This window comes from Brachyhypopomus gauderio, chromosome 18 (genome assembly GCF_052324685.1).
Source record: "Brachyhypopomus gauderio isolate BG-103 chromosome 18, BGAUD_0.2, whole genome shotgun sequence".
NCBI classification, from domain to species: domain Eukaryota; kingdom Metazoa; phylum Chordata; class Actinopteri; order Gymnotiformes; family Hypopomidae; genus Brachyhypopomus; species Brachyhypopomus gauderio.
In genome coordinates, this window is record NC_135228.1 from 11,514,252 (window position 1) to 11,535,659 (window position 21,408).

Genomic DNA, 21,408 nt, shown 5'->3' on the forward strand with positions numbered 1-21,408 from the left:
ATAATTTCGTGTCCTCTGGGCCATGTTTGAAATCAGCATTCATGAAGTGCAGGATAAAGATACAAAAATGATTCCTCTAGGACACCACTGCCAAGAACCCCACCACCAGGCTCTCTTTAACCTAGAAAGATGAGAGCTGCTGTAAACTAGTCACTAGTCTCTGAGAATAAGATTATTTTGTTTGCTTTGGACCATGGAACAGTTTGTAAGTATGTAAGGTCCCAAAGGTGCAATTCTAAGAAATGGACAGAGCAGAGTCACCTTCACTATAGTAACTTGCTGGGAGTTCTGGCTGTCCAATCGTGATTGGCTGTCCATTCTATAAGCTCCGCCCCTTCGGCTGAGCCCAACATGTCCTAATCCTAACTGGCTGTTACACGATGACACTTGGAGCATATGTCAGTGCCTCCAGCCATATATGGAGTTATGTAAATGTACTGGGGTAGTGCCATTACTCATCTAGAGCAAGAACAGAAGGTGCTCTCAGATGAAATCCCTATTGATTCAGTGGGCTTCTTAGTGTCTGAGTTAGACTCATGAAAATTCAGTTGCTGAATAAAGAGGGGCTTTTCCTTTGTAAGGGCTGTCAGCCAGACAGATTGAGTTTAGTTTAGACTCCCTGTAGAAAAGACCTTGCTCAAATCAGGGCATTATAATTACAGAACACGAGAATGAGCACATGATGTTTCCATGATTAAAGACAAGGCGGCATGATCACAGGAGAAAAATGACTGTGCATCTTTAAAGACCATGTTCTGTAAGTGCCTGTGATTTACATCAATATGAACCAATATCTCCAATATAAGATTGTAAGATTAATTATATTAATTATTATATTACATTATAAAATGGTTTTGACTGTGAAATATTTCCATTGGCTCCTCTTTTATGAACTCATAGTGGGTGTTAGCTAGACTTTTATTCCATTAAAAAATCTGATGACATTAAGTCTGCAACACGATAACGACATTTGTGTCATACGTGTTATATCGCCAAAAGACTAAACCCGGGGCTTTGTTTTTTCTTAATGTCGTTCAGCATCCATTTGGTCCATACTCGATAATGCCCAGCGAGAAACCAGAGGAGATCAGCGTGAGCTGTAATTACACGGTCTGCGGATGGTCCGGCAATTAGTGGATGTGTATGGTGAGCTCAGCTCAAGGTCCCAGCAGGAAATGGGTCGGTTGAATCGTTTAATAAAGAACGACGTTCCCCTCAGGTGATGGCGCAGGAACATTTAGGATCCCGCTACGCATGGGACGTGCCTCCCCTTTGATATTTTGTTATTTTTCGAAACCGTTTCAGTGGTGGTTTGGATGGAATGAAAAACAGTGGTGAAGTCACTGTGTGCTTTTGTGCTCTACCGGAAATCTGATATGAGAGGCCATGGGTGGTTTGGGGCAGAGATTTTTAAAAGGTGATTCAAGTGTGAAAGATATGTGTGTTTATTTTTGTTCTCTCTTCTGATGCCAAAACATGGGATTGGCTCAGAAATGGGAGGTTGGGGGGTGAGCAGAGACAGAAATACTGAATTTGCTGGATTATGAGTCAGTTATACCAGTGTTTTGGCTGCTAGAGATATCAGGCATCCTAAGGATTAGAAGGAAGTCTCATTTTTTTCCTGGTGGGAGATGCCGCACACAACAGATGTTTCAGAGAACATCTTAGCTGAGCCCATCATATGCAAGCACATGACACATTTAAGATAGAGAAAGCGTCACTACAAACACCAGCCCCCCCCCATTAGTGTTTGGCTTCTGGGACCTACCGACTTACCTCCTGAAGTAGGAGACCAGAAATGTGCCAGTTTCCTGAGAATATAATTCAATACAAAACGGGCAGGTAGTTCCTTGGTTGTTTTAGGTTGCTCAGAAGCAGCAGAGCTGATGTTCTTCTGCTCATTAAGCCCATCCACATCCTGACCTCCATGGCCTGACTTACTGCTGAAAGAGAGCGGACATCTCAACCTCACCTGTGGGTCTTGGCTCATGGCCTATACGTATGTACTTAAAATCACCGCTGCTCACACTCAGTTTAGCAGTCTCCAGCCGGCCAGCTGTGTTGGCCTGTGCCATAAAGGGCCGGCAGCCAAAGCGTCCTGTTTAGCTGCGCAAACGACCCGTCTACCGTGAGCCAGTCTACCAGGTGGTCCAGCGAGCTGAGTGGCCCCCCACCCCCCAAACCAGCTGTGGGGGACGTGTTTACGTGTGTGGGAAGGGGAGGGAGGGGGCCCAAAGAGTGCGTGGGTGCTCCTGTCATGTGTCTTAAGCCTACGCTCCCTAGCGCTAATCATGCTAATGTAGATGTGCCTTCCGGCTGATCTTAGCGCTGAGGTATGATTCAGCAGAAGCTGAAAGACACATAGAGTTTGTTCTTTAAAATAGAAAGAACAATGTTTAGAAAACGTTTACCATGAGAAGAGTTTTCATATATTTAGTAGTGTAATGTTTGTAGTAATTGTAGTAATGGTAAGTAATGTTTCTGACTTTGACCCACAGACCCCTGACATTGCACACGCTGTACATTTCAGGTTTTTGTGGTGTGGAAAGTCCCTAATAATGAGGTGGTGCTTGTTGCCATGGCCGACCAGATTCTTGGGGCAGACTCTCTTCCAGCTCTGTCTGCTGAGCCGTGCTCAGGTGTGTTTCAAACCTGCTATGTGCACAAGCATTTTCACATCTAATTGTGTAAAGCTTTTCACTGTGAAAATTGCTCAAATCGCTTCCCAGTATAATCTTATCTACTTGCATCTTTGGGTCTGTGTATGTATGTGTGAGGCATTTCTGGTGTGTGTGTGTGTGTGTGTGTGTGTGTGTGTGTGTGTGTGTGTGTGAGTGTCCACTTCAGACATGTCTGCTATTCTCTGTCCCATTCCTGTCCCTTTCTCCTTCTTGTTTTACAAGCCAATTGAAGAGTGAGTCATAGTCAAGAGTATGAAGGGAAATGCTGAGGTTATTTCTGCACACACACACACACACACACACACACACACACACACACACACACACACACACACACACACACACACACACACACACACACACACACACACACTCATATGCATTCACTGCATGCACACCCAGACCCAATAAATAAAAACCATATCAGGTCTATTTTTGGCTATATCTTCAAGCAGCAGGGGGAAATTATACTAACCAATAATACTGCGCCATGTATTCACAATCCAATCAAATCCCAAATAATTAACTGCAAATCCTGCCACTGCCAGAATAACCTGTCACTCTTTCACTCAGAAATCTGTCACATTAGGGAAGGAAATTGCATTTTTATTGTCCTTAAGAAAAGCTTCTTCCTACTCTGTCTAAACTTACTCTGTCCAACCTTGTGTCTAACTGTACTGTGTCTAACCCAGCTATGTCTAACCCTACTGTGTCTAACTGTACTGTGTCTAACCCAGCTGTGTCTATACTGTGTCTATATGGTTGTTCCCAAACATTTCCACCTCATACAATATCCCCTGCTGTCATAACCTCGATTTTCTCCAATGTTCTTGTGTGCACTTCTGTCTTGGGATTAAGGATGAGAAGTGAGTTCAGGATTGAGGGGGTGCAGAGTAGGAGATGAACAAAAACCAGGCCAGGAACCCATCAGTATGTGACTTACAGCAGTTAGAGCCACCTGTACGACACCTTCATTCACAACACACGTCCATTAACCACATTCTGGTTCTAGTTCAGATGATGAGATGCTGATCTTCAAGTCATGAGCTCGTCAGTCGGCTTTACTGGTGCATCTGTAGTCAACTGAAGCCACAGACTAAGACGTCCCCCGCCCCAGACTGAGACGTCCCCACCCCAGACTGAGACGTCCCCACCCCAGACTGAGACGTCCCCACCCCAGATTGAGACGTCCCCCGCCCCAGACTGAGACGTCCCCACCCCAGATTGAGACGTCCCCCATCCACCGTCTGACTAACTGGAGACAGGGGCCCTCCTCCCCGTTCCCCCCCCCCAGACCCGAGCCTGTATTCCCCCTGCCCGCACTCAGGCGGTGGGGGGGGGAGTTGAATGGGGTCAATCTGGAGCCGCAGTGCCTGGAAGGGGCTCCCTCTGTGTTTCTCACTAGCCGCTGCCCAAGCTATTCTGGCAAGCGCTGGCTGCGACAATGGGAGGCAGGACAGTAGAACCTCTCCAGCGTTCAATGCAATTCAACACGACATCTGCCCACTCCACGTTCCATCACACGTCTTGTCATTCCCCCACAAAGAGATCAGGGAGAGATCTATGAGCAGAAATATCGATTCCCACTCCCACTACTTATCAGTTTTTGTTGGGTTTTTTCACAGTTTCCGTGCTATACTTGAGGACTTGTATTTTCGGCAGCTATTACGTCACGAAACATTTGGAAAAAAGGCACAGTGCTGTCCAAGTGGAGCCTGCTTTGATGGTGTCTCCTGCAGCAGACGCCGTGTGGCTGTCTGCGTACTCACTCACACAGGCTACCGTGGTAATGAGCTGTTAGCTAGCTCGCTAAGAAACTAGGAGCAAGTATTTTAGCCATCCTAGGTAAAACTCCTCTTTAGGCAACGTTACATTTTACATTTCACCACTAACATTCAGAAATGTTCTTTTTGGTAGTTAAAATGTATTTCTACATGGGTAGCATTTCAATGTGTGATTCTCTTTTTTCTTTGAGAGATGGAAGAAAGGACCTCCATCAGACTTTTGAGTATGTTTCTTTAGGTCAGTGTCCCTGTGATCACTTATGCTCTGTGATCACTTATTCTCTGAGCTACGTAGAGACAAAGTCACTGGGCCCCTACCTCCACATCAAAGCCTTCTCAACCTTAATTGTTATGGGTAGATTTATCAGTCAAGGTTTTGACATTATTCTGTGTTAGTGGCTGAACACTTCCAAGTTAAGTTCTGCTGTCCATTGCCAGCTAGTGGTGTAATGGAAAGTTTCATCCTAAAACAAAAAAACATAGGTATTGTTTACACCTCACTTACATTGTTTGAATTTTTTTATACAAGGGCTGGTTCCTTGGAATCAATAAAATATTTATTTTGAACAGAACCAATGTGGTGCCTAATTCGATTTCTAGAATCAAGTCGTGTGTTAGTAGTGCGCTGATCTCAAGATAAGAATGAAGAAATCTTGGAAAGGCGTGTGCCATTACACCCATATTGCCCACAATTTACATTTACATTTAAATTTTACATTTTACACAATTTACATTTACATTTACATTTACATTACAAGGCGTGTGCCATTACACCCATATTGCCCACAATGCTCAGCTGCATCGTGTGCACTTAACCCCCCAAAAGTGGGCGGGGCATCTCTATGCCATGTGATTGCAAAAGTGGTTCGAGAGGAGAGGGAGGGGGATGCTGGGATTTTGAGTGTATATAGATGCACGTCCAGAGCCTGATTGGCGGTTGGTGGGAGGGGTGTATGTTTGGTTAAAGCAATCCAATTGGTCCGTTTGTGACCCAGCTTTTGACCCAGCCCTGCCAGCTTTTCCGGGCGCCTTGCACTGGGTTCTGCGAGCTGCTTAGAGCCTCTTGAAAGTGTCGCTCATCTGGAGTGTTAGATCAGTATCCCCGGCTGATGACACGCAGCCTAATTAAACGTCTCCCTGGCATTGACTTCAGCTGTGCCAGTGCATACATTTGCCTTCAATGTTGGACCGAACTGCAGAAATCAAGGTTGCTGTAATCCACAGCACGGTCCCCGGGTAATGGTCAAGCCCTTTGAGCCGTTCAGAAACCATATGACACATGATTAGAAGAACAGACTTCTGTAGTTGGCCGTCTGACAGCAACCAAGTCTGTCGTGTCGCAGCTTTGGGTTCGATTGGCGACAGAGTTCTTCCTTTGATGGCGTGACCATATATTCTGCCTCTTCTATCTTCAGCATCACATAGCAGAGAGCAGCGAGAAGTGGCCGGTGTTTCTTATTATAGCGGCACTGGGGCACAGCTGTAGAGTCTCACGACTCATTTCCATCTCTGTTTCCTGGAAAGGGCATGAGCACCAATGCTTATCGCTGTTTAGTGCCCAACGGCACCGCTCACTGTGGCACGACAGCCTTTCATCTACTGATCCCAGTTCAGTTTTCCCCTACCGGCAGTCCCTTTGGACCAACTCATAGTTACACAGTAAAGCTGCTTCTAGGTCAGGCAATATATTTTAATAATGCAGCTCAGCACAACAGTAGGTAGCCCTGCAGGCACATGTTAGATACTCATCTAAGGCCCAGCGTGAAGACTGACAGTGTGAGATTATGGTAATAGTGCATGAGGCACATTAAGTGCAAAATGGCTTTTATGGACACTGGTGCCAGAAGATGAAGTAGCAGCTCATTAATGTTAGGGGAAAACAAAGTGTCGTGTCGTGATTTTGGATCAGTTGTACTGCCGTTTTAGCACAGAAAGTGTGACTTCCATCAGGCAAAGAGACTGAAAGGCAAAGTGAGAAAAGATGTATTTGCAGACAAAAAAAAATCCAGTTTTATTGGTGTGGTTATTTTCTGCTGTTTGCCCAAAGGTGAATCACTGCATCATGTCGCCATGGCCCATGAAAACAAAATGAGTCTTAGATTTAGTGAGGACATTAAACCTCAGCCTGAATACATCACTAGGTGGTTATTTGAAACTTGAACTCTGTTCAATCTCTAAAAGTAAGTATAGCCATTAGTTTAGTGCATAGTTAAGCTTATAGTTAAAGTAAGCTTTACAAAATAATCTTTTTGCATTTCAGTAGTGCTATTGCCTTCTTAGTTGTGTAATATGCATAATCTGTGGTGCAGGACAATGGTGTAATGTCTGGAGATGGCCAGGAGGTGGCACTGTGTGGTAATAGTTGTATTTTCCAGATTTAGAGAGGCTTGAGGCCAGCATTGCACTGAAGTGACAGACAGCTGTGGGTAAAGCCAGGTGGTCTTATTTCTGCCTCAATGCCCCGGCTTCGCCTTGCCGCGGGTGTGAGTGCAGCTTTAGGACATGCCAGATATCTGTGTGTGTGCGTGTGTGCGTGTGTGTGTGTGTGTGTGTGTGTGTGTCTGTGTATAATTGGTTGCCTGCATGTGAAGTGTTCCTCTTTCCCGTGTCTCACAATGTGAGTGGCATGGCTGTTGTTCATCCCAAAGCTGCCTGCCAATGATAAAGGCAGAAAGAGACACACACACTGATGAAGATAGAGACACACACACTGATGAAGATAGAGACACACACACTGATGATGAAGGCAGAGACCCTCACACACTGATGATGAAGGCAGAGAGACCCCCACACACTGATAATAAAGGCAGAGAGACCCCCACACACTGATGATGAAGGCAGAGAGACCCCCACACACTGATGATGAAGGCAGAGAGACCCCCACACACTGATAATAAAGGCAGAGAGACCCACACACACTGATGATGAAGGCAGAGAGACCACCACATACTGATGATGAAGGCAGAGAGACCCCCACACACTGATAATAAAGGCAGAGAGACCCACACACACTGATAATAAAGGCAGAGAGACCCCCACACACTGATGATGAAGGCAGAGAGACCCCCACACACTGATGATGAAGGCAGAGAGACCCCCACACACTGATGATGAAGGCAGAGAGACCCCCACACACTGATAATAAAGGCAGAGAGACCCACACACACTGATAATAAAGGCAGAGAGACCCCCACACACTGATGATGAAGGCAGAGAGACCCCCGAACACCGATAATAAAGGCAGAGAGACCCCCACACACTGATAATAAAGGCAGAGAGACCCCCACACACTGATGATGAAGGCAGAGAGACCCCCACACACTGATAATAAAGGCAGAGAGACCCCCACACACTGATGATGAAGGCAGAGAGACCCCCACACACTGATGATAAAGGCAGAGACCCCCACACACTGATAATAAAGGCAGAGAGACCCCCACACACTGATGATGAAGGCAGAGAGACCCCCACACACTGATGATAAAGGCAGAGAGACCCCCACACACTGGTAATAAAGGCAGAGAGACCCCCACACACTGATGATGAAGGCAGAGAGACCCCCACACAATGATGATGAAGGCAGAGACACACACACTGATGAAGATAGAGGCACACACTGATGATGAAGGCAGAGAGAGACACACATTGATGAAGGCAGAGAGAGACACACATACACTGATGAAGGAGGAAAGAGACACACACTCACTGGTGAAGGCAGAGAGAGACACGCACACACTGATGAAGGCAGAGAGAGACACACACTGATGAAGGCGGAGAGAGACACACACTGATGATGAAGGCAGAAAGAGACACACACACACACACTGTTGAAGGCAGAGAGAGACACTGAGCTGCACGCACGCAAATTGGTTACTTCACTGAAGTACTCTAGTTTACTTCACATTTTGTCAGTCATTATACATGTTCTGGTCATGGACTGGCCACACAATAACACAAATAAGGCATATGTTCATATTGCTAATGCTAGTCCTAATCACAGCATAGAAGTTCCAGACAGGGAAACTTTTACTTCTGTCTGAAACGTGTCTTCATTGCGGTTTTCTTCCCCCTCTCATCTGGTCCCTTGACCTCAGGGTGACCTACGACTTCCTTATTTGATCGCACACAATGTTCAAAAATAACGTCTGTATGGGAAATACGCTGACATGACATTTTCCACCTCAATTCTCCCCTTCTGTACTTCCCAGAACAAACATTATTACTTTAATAAACATTAAACGATGGAAAATAATACTAAATACTGTAGAATTATGTAAAATCAAACCATTATTGAAATCATTATAGTTAGGAACAGATCACGCATTATACATCAACATTGAAATCAGAATAATACCAAAACCATATTGAATTAACACTTGATAAGGATACATAAATACTATTGAACTCAAATAATATTGAATTTAGAGCAAGAAATTTAGGAATACACATTACCTTTTGCAGAAAAATATAAAAATCACAACAAGTTTAGAGAAGACATCCCCCAGAACCCTTACGGGTTTAATTTGTAGGATCATGAACTCAACTTTCACATTTCATTAGTTACTTGGCTTATTTGGTAACATCTTCACACATGACTAAACATAGAACCTTTGCTCCTCACTTCTCCTTTCTCTTGCACGGTCACACCAAATGACTGCCGACACACCAAATGACAGCCGCTATTCCTACAATGAGATGCGGTTGTTAGGGTCACTTCAATAGTATTAGTCTGTAAGGAGTTTGTGACAATGCTTCAACATTGATTGAATCGATGACCTGTAAACAGTTCAATAATCACTAAGCCGGAGTTGTTCTAACTAATACACACACACGGGACTAACGGAGTGACCCCAACATTGTGTTCTCTGTTCACATCGATGCACATCAAAGACGCTCAACACCGAAAACACCGGTGGCTGATGCTGGAACGGAACGCGATGTGTGTGACCGTCACCATGGTGACAGTGGCTGGCCCTCAGCAGGACCGGCAGGACCACGGAAGCTCCCACCACGAGCCGTCTGCCTGAACCCCATAAAGCCCCTGCTCACATGCCCTGTGGGGCGGTGGGGGGGCGGTGGGGGGGCTCCTACCCCTCCCCACGCTGCCGGGCGCAACAACAGGTCACCGTTTAAGACTGATGGGTCTACTGAGAGAGGGGCCATATGGTACTGTGGGCAGAGCAAGCAGGCCCACACTGCTGGATGCAAGGAGGGTCATTCCAGCCTCATTCATAAGACCCGTGCTGCCTGCGGTCACAGCACCTTGGACAGCGGCAAACTTACTCCCACAACTCTGATTGGGTCCAGAATATTGAATCCATATATTCCATAAGTAGTCCACAGTCTCCACCACTGCAACACTACAATAGATTCTGCTCTTTTGTTTTACAGAAGGTGGGAGGAGTCACGTTTCGAACACAAACCCATTCAGCTTCTGCTAGCGAATCGAATAATAGCTGCTGTGATTGGCATGTTCTTGATTTCCTGATCCATCAACCTCGCTGCACTTAATTCCACAGTGAAGCAGTACTTGATTCAGACATCATTCTTACAGGCATTATGGCTAGAAAGGTCGAGACTACGTAAGCCCTGCACATAAAACCAGTTCCAATGACACAAGTCAGTGTAGCACAAGCCTGCCTCCTCTTGCACGGTTAGGGCCACAGGCACTCTTTCGAATTCTTGTTTTATTAGACCAGCTACAGATATGTCATATCACAGCGTAATAATTAATCACACTTTATGCTCTCCATTAGATGTAACCTTTGCTCATATGAGCAAACCCGTCCTTCAATTCTGTAAAATACCTGGCTATAAATTGCATATTGCATTGCATAACACATGAGAAAATGGCTCTATTAATATAGAAAAGCGCCTCGGAGGAACTCTGAGAGCTATTGCATCTGTCGGCCCGGCGTGCTCTGAGTGCATGCCCACCTTGTGTCTGTCTGCCAACAAGGGCTCCGATGTAGTAGCTGGCTTTTTTTCAGTTAGATTGACTTCACGGCTGTCCCCTCAAGCCCAGCGTTGATGTCTGTCATCTATGTATAGAAAATTAAAAATCGTAGCCCAGGCTTGTCAGACAAACCGCCTTTGGGCTTTGGTGGCACTGTCCATGGTGCTGAAAAAGGGAGCACCCGTTTCCCCTTCTGTGGAGGACCACATCAACCATGCCATCCTCCCTTTTCCCTATACCGTTATTCAATATTATAATCACTGTTCTATCAGAGATAGTCATTAGGTTTAGTACACAGTTGTTAGATTACTGACTGAAACGAGAGTAGGCACTATTGGATATACCAGACCAAATCATTTGTGTTTGATTTGATAGCTTAGTATTTAAACTTGGAGTTGTTGAACCAACACTTTTTTTAGGGCATTGTTAAAGCAAACAATTAATTTGGAACCAATAGCTACAATTCAGTTTAATTTGATTTGACAAATTAAAGATAAATGCTTTTATTTTTTATATAAGTTGTGGAATGTGTGTTCTGCCAGATAATCACCCATAAAACTGGATTCACCTGGCATCCATGATAGCACAATTGATGGCTTATTGAAATATAGTCGCTATTAACAACAAATTGCCATCTATCCCATCTGAACCCACTATAGCTATTTATGTTTAGTTGAGCTATTTATGGCTTGCAGCACTTTTCTGGCTTGTGAGATAAAATTGCAGTGGTCATCATGACTTTAAAAGACCTATTAGGTTGTACCAGAGCAGTTTAAATCCGCTCCCCCAGAGCACTGCATTTATCTCGTTAGTCCCCCCCCCCCCCACACACACACACACAAACACCCCTCCCCCACACGCACAAACACCCCTCCCCCCCACACACACTCACAAACACCCCTCCCCCCGCACACTCAGTGACACTACACAGTCCTCAGCTCGGTGTTTCTCTCCTCTAAGGCTATTGTGTGATTGCTGTTTTGATCCCCCCCCACACAGTCTTTGTACTGGCGGTTTTCTCACTTGTCCTGTCTCGTCTTGCCTCCCGTGCCTGTGCAGCTCGTCCCGTGTTGGCCCGTCTGTCACCGCTGCTTCTCCGGGACGGCGCTGTGCACCCCCATCCTAACCCCCCCTCTCCTTCCTCCCCTTTTCCGAAATAGATGAGTTGGCTCTCGTCCTAATAAGACTTTGTGAGGCATGGAGAGGTGTCTGAGATGTGTGTAAGTGTGTGTGTTTGTGTGTCTGTGTGTGGTATGTGTGTGTGTGTAGTATGGCTTTGCTAAAAGTGTAGTGGGGGCTCGTGGTCTCACTATTATTTCAAGCTGGTAGATATTTAACATCTATTCATGTTTCATAGCACAGTCCTCTGTCTTTCATTGTAATGTGTGCTAATTAACATAATCCAATATTATTCTCTGTATTTGAGAAGGAGTCAATATTCTGTTTTACCATTTTTCACTAAATTATTTACAACTTACTTTCAAGCCTTTGTTGTCCTAAGACATCAGCCATCCTGCTTTATGCTCAAAATGATGTTCTCAGCTTCAGCAGTCCTACAAGTCCTACAGTTCACGAGCTCACATGCAGTGTCCACAAAACATGCTTGCTCTCCACCTCCACAGACCTACATATTGACATAGCTCACATGCTCTCAACCTCAGTAGACTTACAGGTGCACACAGCACACTGGTCACTGCTACTGCCGCACAATCCCATTTGCTCTAAATATCAAATGAGGCCATCTGATATGCAAGTGCACCTTGCATATGCTACACAGTTCGCCTGGGACTTGATGCTCACTGCACTTGGGTTGAGTCCATTGATCCGAGGGAAAGGTGCATTTATCGCTGCAGCTCTTGGTGATGAGGTCATGGGAGAGTGATCGTTCATGTACACACAATGACACTGATGAGTCATTGTGCGTACATAAATACCTGCAATGTTGGCCACCTGACCTATTCAAATCTAAACATTAAAGCCCCAGATGAAAAAGTAGAGTTATTGTTTGCACATTACACCTTTCAAGTGACTCAAAAGTTTTTTCAATGAAGTTTCCATCATACGTTGGAACTGATATCTTTCAATGTATTTATCAGCACTTAATAATTTGATTGCGGCATTTCAGATCGTGTAACGCTCTAGGCGCTGAGCAATACAGAGACAGATGCAAGTCCTGAGAGAAGCAAGATTTATTTGGGGCAAATCCATAATCAGAGTCCTTCATACAGTCCGGGGTCACAACACACGGGCAGTTCAATCCACTTAAGTAACCAACACAAAGAGACATTCTGAACTTAAGCAAAACACACGATAGAAACTAGGACAACCAGATGCGAGGAAAAACAAGAATAAAGCATGCTTAAACAAACTAACAGGCTAAAGATACACACCAGGCAGTAGAAACACAGAGACTTGGAATGGGAGGGACTATGTACAAACAATGACCAACAAATGGAGGAACAAACACTGGATTAAAATACAGGACTAAAAAAAGTCTTGACACAACCCTAACCCTAACCCTAGCTGGACACAATGACAAGAGGGCGGAGTTATAAATGACAGGGGCGTGGCAGGAGAACATATGGGGAACACCTAAACATGGAGCACGTGGAGCACCAAACCAGACTGATGGAGGAGGAGCTGAGAAGAACATGACAACTGACAGGTGGACGTAACAGATCAGAACAATGTTTTACGCCTTTTTATGATACATTTGGGAATCCATCTTCACACAGCACACAACACAGCCCATAACACAGCCCACAACACAGCCCACAACACAGCCCCCAACACAGCCCACAACACAGCCCACAACACAGCCCATAACACAGCCCATAACACAGCCCACAACACAGCCCATAACACAGCCCACAACACAGCCCATAACACAGCCCACAACACAGCCCATAACACAGCACACAGCACAGCCCATAACACAGGCCCACAACACAGCACACAGCACAGCCCATAACACAGCACACAGCACAGCCCATAACACAGGCCCACAACACAGCACACAGCACAGCCCATAACACAGCACACAACACAGCCCATAACACAGCCCACAACACAGCCCATAACACAGCACACAGCACAGCCCACAACACAGGCCCACAACACAGCACACAGCACAGCCCATAACACAGCACACAGCACAGCCCATAACACAGGCCCACAACACAGCACACAGCACAGCCCATAACACAACACACAACACAGCCCACAACACAGCCCATAACACAGGCCCACAACACAGCACACAGCACAGCCCATAACACAACACAGCACACAACACAGCCCATAACACAGCCTATAACACAGGCCCACAACACAGCACACAGCTCAGCCCATAACACAACACACAACACAGCACACAACACAGCCCATAACACAGCCTATAACACAGACCCACAACACAGCCCACAACACAGCCCATAACACAGCCTATAACACAGGCCCACAACACAGCACACAGCACAGCCCATAACACAGCACACAACACAGCCCATAACACAGCCCATAACACAACACACAGCACAGCCCATAACACAGCACACAACACACAACACAGCACACACCACAGCCCATAACACAGCACACAACACAGCACACAACACACAACACAGCACACAACACAGCCCATAACACAGGCCCACAACACAACCCACAACACAGTCCATAACACAGCACACAACACAGCCCATAACACACACACACACACATACACACACACACACACACACACACTGCTTGATAGAAGCAGTCTTCTGGTCTAGCCCCTGCTTGGAACCGAGATGCTTTTTATCAGTTAGGACCCCTTTACACTCCATTGGTTTTGGTGGCAAGGTAAGGTCACTGCTGCCAAAATTAATCAGAAGACAAAAGACTATAAATATCTATGATAACATAAGTCAAATCACAGCATTTCACTGTAGAAAATGTCCAGGATCAGACTGGATCAGACAGGATCAGAAGCAATCCAGTACAATTCATTCTGTTGAGCAGAGACCTGTAATCTGGCAGTCACCAGGCCATTTGTGTTGATGAATGGCCATTCTAGAAAAAGTGGTTAACCAATTCACTGCCCAGCAGCATTACATACATTTAACTACTAACCAGCAACAGAGGAATGGTGTGTCTTCAGTAACACTATTGAACAATTATTCAGAAAAGTCTCTTTCTAAATGTGTTTTCTAAACATTTTCAGATTACTGTTTTATGTATATTAACAGAATACTTAACACATTTAGGTCAGCATGCATTCAGCCATGAATACTTTTTCAAGGTATTCAGCCCAACCTTGACTTTTGGCCAAAATCAATAATAAAATATATTTTATCAGATTTTTTTATGATGCTGGGAGCATAAAACAATTAAAATGTGAAATTAAAATGTTACTTTCATGCATCAACTCTAGAAGGAAACTAGCAAATATTGTCCTAATCCTAGATTGAAATTTTGCAAATATTCATAGGGAACATCTATCATTTCCAAAGAAATGGACCGAGGAGCTTGGATAAACTGTACAGTGCTGTAGACGCTATGTCATGTCTTCATGTTTCATGCACAAAGACAAAAGATCACGTCTTCGTTCCTCCAGGGGTTGTTCCACAAACACATCTTCATATCAAAAGAGGATCTGAATACAGGCAGGACACGACCCTTATACCTGGAGAAGGTGTTTGACTAAAATGTGTTCTTATATCTCTGGAACCCCTTTATGGTCCAAATGAAACAATAGAATCAACTTAATTTAATGCTTAATGAATATGCAGGGACTTACCTTATTAACTATATAACCTATATAACAAACAAGCCCCCTATAAGGTTAGGCAACTTGATGCTGTTCACTGGTGGATACCACTAAACACTTAACCTGGAAAATGTCAGGGGGTGCTAAGGCGTGACTGACTAATCAAGACCTAACCTAACCTGACAGTGTTGCTGTGTTGGCCATGTAGTATTTACAACAACCCTGTAGCACAGCCCATAACACAGCACACAACACAGCACACAGCACACACCACATCCCATAACAAAGCACACAACACAGCACACAACACAGCCCATAATACAGCCCATAACACAGGCCCACAACACAGGCCCACAACACAGCACACAACACAGCCCATAACACAGGCCCACAACACAGGCCCACAACACAGGCCCACAACACAGCACACAACACAGCACACAACACACAACACAGCACACACCACAGCCCATAACACAGCACACAACACACAACACAGCACACAACACAGCACACAACACAGCCCATAACACAGGCCCACAACAAAGCCCACAATACAGCCCATAACCAGTGTTGAGAATAACGCAGTTAAAACAGTGTTAGGTACCGGTTACTTTTGCTTTTTTTTTTACAAAGATTTGGGATTTTAAAGGATTTTATCCTGCACTGGTCTGCTGATGTGCAATAAATATCAAAAGTTAAACACCTCTGATCTACTCATTTCAACTGACTGTGAAAACTGCTTTTTCAAAAAATCCTTATTCATTGGCATATAACCTTTTTTTTTACTGTAATGCAAATAGTTACTTTCCCTGGTAATGAGTTACTTTTATTATAGAGTAATTCAGTTACTAACTACTTTTTTGAACAAGTAATGAGTAACTATAACTAATTACTTTTTTAAAGTAACGTTCCCAACACAGCCCATAACACAGCCCACAACACAGGCTACATGCCACAGTCATTTTCCAGCAAAGCCTCATTGTTCTTGGCCATGTTAGCATGTCAGTCCTTAATCACTGACAAATGCATGCTAAGTGATATTCAAAGCTAATTGGCTCACAAGATATGTAGTTAACGTTACACTACATAGCTAAATGTACTGTAGGTGAATATGGACGATTATCAATAGGGAAGGACAGCTGCATGATGTTTAGCAGCTACATGATATGAGTGGTGTAAAAAAAATTGTGCATCCACAGTTCAACATTTTCCAAATGAATCTAGTAGGCAGTGTGGAAACCACTACAGTATCAACAGCCTTCCTCTGGTGGTCACTGTGCTGTAAAACCAAACGAGAGTATTATATGTCTAGGGTTCATATGAGCATACTTGCTCAAAACTCAAAAAGTACACATATAACAAACGCTTGAAGAGTCTGTAAGAGAAAAGCAGAGTAACTGTAGCTATGATCGTTCCCACGTGTCGAGGGTCGGTCGGGGGTGTCCTCCCTCTGGCTAAGATGTGCCCAATGATCCAGTGCCGATGCCCTGTGACCTATGACCCAGGGGTATCATGTGCCCATCTCACAGGTCGCTCGTCATTTAGTCATCGTTTAGTCATCCTGTCCATTAACAGTATGTACATATCAATATAATACGGCCTCTATAAAGCATTATGTCTAGATGTTATATGTGTTACTACTCCATGATCAATCCTTACAGCTTAACTCTACAGTGATTCCCTGTCTAAGGCTTATTGGCTACTTTGTAAATAAATCTATTCAGCAATTACGTGGTGTCAGTCAGATGAGGGTAGGTTTCTCAGTAGAGTCTTCCTAATGGGCTTTAATCTGTGTTGTATCTCAAGCAGTTCCCACTGATCGTTCTGTTTGGCTTGGCTCAATGTGGCCTGGGTTCGGAGCACAGTACAGCCACTTTGAGACACCAGAGAATGTGTGAAGAATCGCTTCTTTGCCGTTTCCCCCCTTAGTCAGAGCTGCATTTTGAAGGAGATAAGCAAAGAAAAGGAGTGACATGCAGACTATTGTCTTTGCGCTGTGCATACGAGGTGAATAGTGAGGCATTTCTGTCTGGCTTGTCTGCCTGTCTGCCTGTCTCACCTCTCTCTCTCTCTCTCTCTCTCTCTCTCTCTCTCTCTCTCTCTCTCTCACACACACACACACACACACACACACACACACACACACGCACAGGCGCAGATGCACAGACACCCCCGACGTGCCCCCCAAAGCTGGCAGGCCTGCTGCTGGCCTGGACGTGCGTCCGGTGTGGAGGGGTGTTAATTAAAGCAGGCACGCTATTGATCTCCACACAGGCCTCCTCACCGATCTCTCTGCTTGCTCCCATTACCCCGAAAACACTCGCTCTCTGGGGCACCAGTGTGTGTGTGTGTGTGTGTGTGTGTGTGTGTGAGAGAGAGAGAGAGAGAGACAGACAGACAGACAGACAGAGACAGAGACGGAGGGAGAGGTATGAGAGGGAAAGTGTGTGCGTGTGCATGTGTGTGTGTGAGGGAGAGAGAAAGAGAGAGAGAGAGAGGGAGAGAGAGAGAGAGAGAAAGAGACAGACGGAGGGAGAGGTATGCAAGGGAAAGTGTGTGGTGTGTGGTGTGTGTGTGTGTGTGTGTGTGTGTGTGTGTGTGTGTGTGTGTGTGTGTGTGTGTGTGTGTGTGTGTGTGTGTGTGTGTGTGTGTAGAAGGGGGTAGGGCAGGGTGTTAGTTTATTCACTGGTTAATTCAACCCTGCAGTGCTTTCTACTCTCTAAAGCACTTTGTAGTCCTAGGTTTAAAAAGGGTGCTGTATAAATTCTTATTATTTTTTTATGATTCTCAACTCTTGAAATCTTGAGATCAGTGTCCTTTCTGTGAAATGCAACATTAATCTTAACACACCCAGGTCTAACACACCCAGGTCTAAGACATCCAGGTCTAACACACCCAGGTCTAACACGCCCAGGTCTAATACACCATTATTGTGCTCTTACTATGGATCATCTAGAGGTAAAGTTAATACCTTTTCTCAGTATGTCTTGCCCAAACGTTTACTGAATATTTTGTAAAGAAATTGGTATGAACATCGTTCCAGGGGTTTGGAATCAAGTCTTGCATCCTAATGGAAGGCATCTGAACTAAAGAGTATTTCATTCTTCATGGAGTGATTCAATGGCTTGCATTATAACCCATTTCATTAGTGTTGTGTTAAATAACCTGCATGCTGCATGGCTGGATCAGCATAAAGAACTGGCAGGGGGTGAGTGGTCTGTGCCCACAGTGTTCGAGACTCCAGGAGGGACAGGAGAATTTATGGAGATGAATGAATGTGTGTTTAACAGTGTAACAGTGTGTACACAAAGTCTTGCACACTCTGGGAAGTCAGGTGGGCTTGCCCAGATAAACACACAACTCAGTTCTGTGTGCAGATGACCATCATCAAACAAGAAGTGCTGAATGAGTCACTGTTATTGTCCAGAGAGAGAGAGAGAGAGAGAGAGAGAGAGAGAGAGAGAGAGAGAGAGAGAGAGAGAGAGAGAGAGAGAGAGAGAGACTGATACACATACCCACGCGATTAAGCGCAGTGCTGTGGCTGCTTACAGTTGCAGTTGTATCTAAAAAAAAAAGTTGCATGGCACAGCGCAGTCTCGAGCCCCCGCACATGCACAGCGCAGTCTCGAGCCCCCGCACATGCACAAGTGATGCTGACGCAGGTAGACAGAGGCAAGCTGTCGGGGAGGAGCTAATAACGCATTGCGCGAATCGGACTGCTGCAGCGCCAGTCTCCGTGTAGCGCCGGTGCAGCGTGGCGACTGATGTGTGCGTTACATGTAATACATAAGGACTATAAGAAAACGAGCATTATTTTCTTTGGAGGAAACGATGATCTCGATGTCCCCAAGCTCTAATTCAACTGCTTGACAGCTCAGTCAAAACCATGGAACTTACTGGCGCGGCTCCTTGACTGTCTCGTTACTGCGTACCTGCGTCGTCCGTTGACCACTAAACCTCAACCACAGCGCTTTAGTGACACACCCAGACTTTGGACACTGCCAACCGGCCTCTGCGTTCTCCTGGATCTCGTTGACACTACCGCTGGCGTGTGCTTTGGCGAGGATCGGTCGGTGAAATTATTATCAACCACTTGTCTCCACTCAGTTAGGTGTCATCGTCCGTTCCCTGCTGCGGAGTTGTCCGAACCATGACGACGTGCCCGCTAGGTGTGCGGACCCTTGTCTGAATGGATCACAGCGGACCATGGATACCGGTTTCTTCACTTTATGCTTCCAACGTAAACGCCTTCTAAATGGATGAGGAAATAGATACCCGCAAAATCAACAACAGCTTCCTTCGCGACCACAACTATGCAACTGAAGGTATTCTGAATGAATCTGATTTCGAGCTTGGCATCTTGCTGCGTTGTGATTCTCTCACGTGCCCGTTTACTGCAGTGTAAAAAAATGCTTGACAGTAGCAATGCTTATAATATATAAATAATGCGCAATGAGCGGGCATTTTATAATGTGGTTCCACCACGGTGATCATTTATCATCTCCAAAATGTTGCTTTGCAATATTTGACCCAAAATAGAACCAGCCTAAGACCATAAGAGGATTTAGGTTCTCAAGTCCCTGTTCGTCACCTGGATCGCATGATTATCACTGGAGAAGAAGAGGTTAGGATGACAATTTGGGTTTGCGCGTTATGAATGTAACGCAATACGGTAGAGGTGTCATGGATGGAAGTGAAAGATTTTACTCCGCCTGTGAGCAATTTCTCAAACTAACTTTGCTGTAAAGACGCAGGATGTTGTCATATTTGTCAAATGATTCTTATGTAGAAGGATACGTGCTGGGATACGTCAGTTTACAAGGAAGAAATATAACTTTATGATTTGTGCCAAAATTCAATTGTTTTTTTCCTTCTGTGGCTAGCTATTTTACGTCAAACCTTATACTTATATAGACACTACTGTATATACTGTACAATCTCTGTTTTTAAGCCCTGATAAATGTCAGTCTCAAAGCTCTCTGGTCTTGCTCTTATGACAAGGGCCTCCAGGAATGGTAAATGTGACTGGAACAAGTGAGAGAGAGAGAGAGAGAGAGAGAGAAATGAAGGATTAATGCTAGGGAGGGAGGCAGACAGATGTGATGGGACTCCAGATGCCAAATCCCTTGCACTCCAACACCTAATGCTTCATGTCTGCTATCTACGAAGGTCCATTTGCCATGTTCCAGTTCAGCCAGTTTCACCATATTTCTGCCAGGTTGCTCGTAGGTATTTATGGATGTTGTGCAATGGTGGTGACGGCCTACCTCAGAATACTGCTGTGTTATTAGTCAGATATTTGAGTATACTGCTGTGTTATTAGAAAGATATTTGAGTATACTGCTGTGTTATTAGAAAGATATTTGAGTGATGGATGAAAAAATGAATTGTGAGAGTGGTGATTTTTAAAGCAGATTTTTTTATTTTAAGAAGAAGGCTGCAGTCTGGTAAACACACAGAAACTCCAACATAAATTTAAAGTTCAATGTTTTAGCATCAGACAACTCCAAGTGTTTAAAAAACATCAATGGTATCGAACAGTAGTATCAATACTAGTATCAACTCATTTAAAATGAGTCGCTCATCCTTTCACAACCAGATCATGTGAGCTCCTCCCTCCTGCGTGAAGATGCATTCGACCAGAGGCATCCACACACAGTCCTCAACGTCCAGGCCCTGTAGAGTTTACACCTGTCCGTTATCTGGAAGTCAGGTGTGACAACAGAGGCCAACTTTAATCATTTAATCAACTACAGGGGATTATGAAACCCAGGACCGAATTTAGTTTCAAGGTCCAGATTTGAGTACCGCTGCATTAGACTTTTGAGAATTTCTGCTCAAAACTAGATCATAAGCACATGGCTAAACCCTCTATCTCACATAACCAGCTTTCTGGAGGACTCAACTTTAAGGGTGACTCAGAATTACACGACATCATCTATCCATGCCCGTCATGCGCACCACCCAAATTTTGCCCAATGACCTGGAGACCAGATCCGCCCAGAAGTCTTCAAATCATCCAGAAGCCACGCCCCCTTGCCTAACGTCAGTGCTCCTCCAAGCCCCGCCTCCCCTCAGACCACACTTGCTGAATTATGCAGGTGCCGTACTCGTTCATCTTTCGCCGCTGGAACCGCCTCCCGCCGAAGCAGGCCGCGCCAAATTTAGTCTCGGTCAATAAAAGAGAGACGACAAGTTAAATGAGGACACCATTTGTAATATGGCATTATC

At 45.0% G+C, this 21,408-nt stretch overlaps 1 protein-coding gene across 2 annotated transcripts in view; it reads left to right on the forward strand.

Annotated features, from left to right (window-relative positions):
* Positions 1–21,408, forward strand: part of ppp2r2bb (protein phosphatase 2, regulatory subunit B, beta b) — a 57,503-nt gene that overhangs the window by 5,494 nt on the left and 30,601 nt on the right. The window contains exon 1 of one of the 2 annotated variants that reach the window (XM_076979322.1): positions 18,748–19,502. The exons of the other annotated variant lie outside the window; for it this stretch is intronic. Within the exon in view, the coding sequence (XP_076835437.1) occupies positions 19,433–19,502 (70 nt within the window). The 5' untranslated portion in view covers positions 18,748–19,432. Of the gene's footprint in view, positions 1–18,747; positions 19,503–21,408 lie in introns of those variants that run through there. 2 annotated transcript variants of the gene reach the window in all.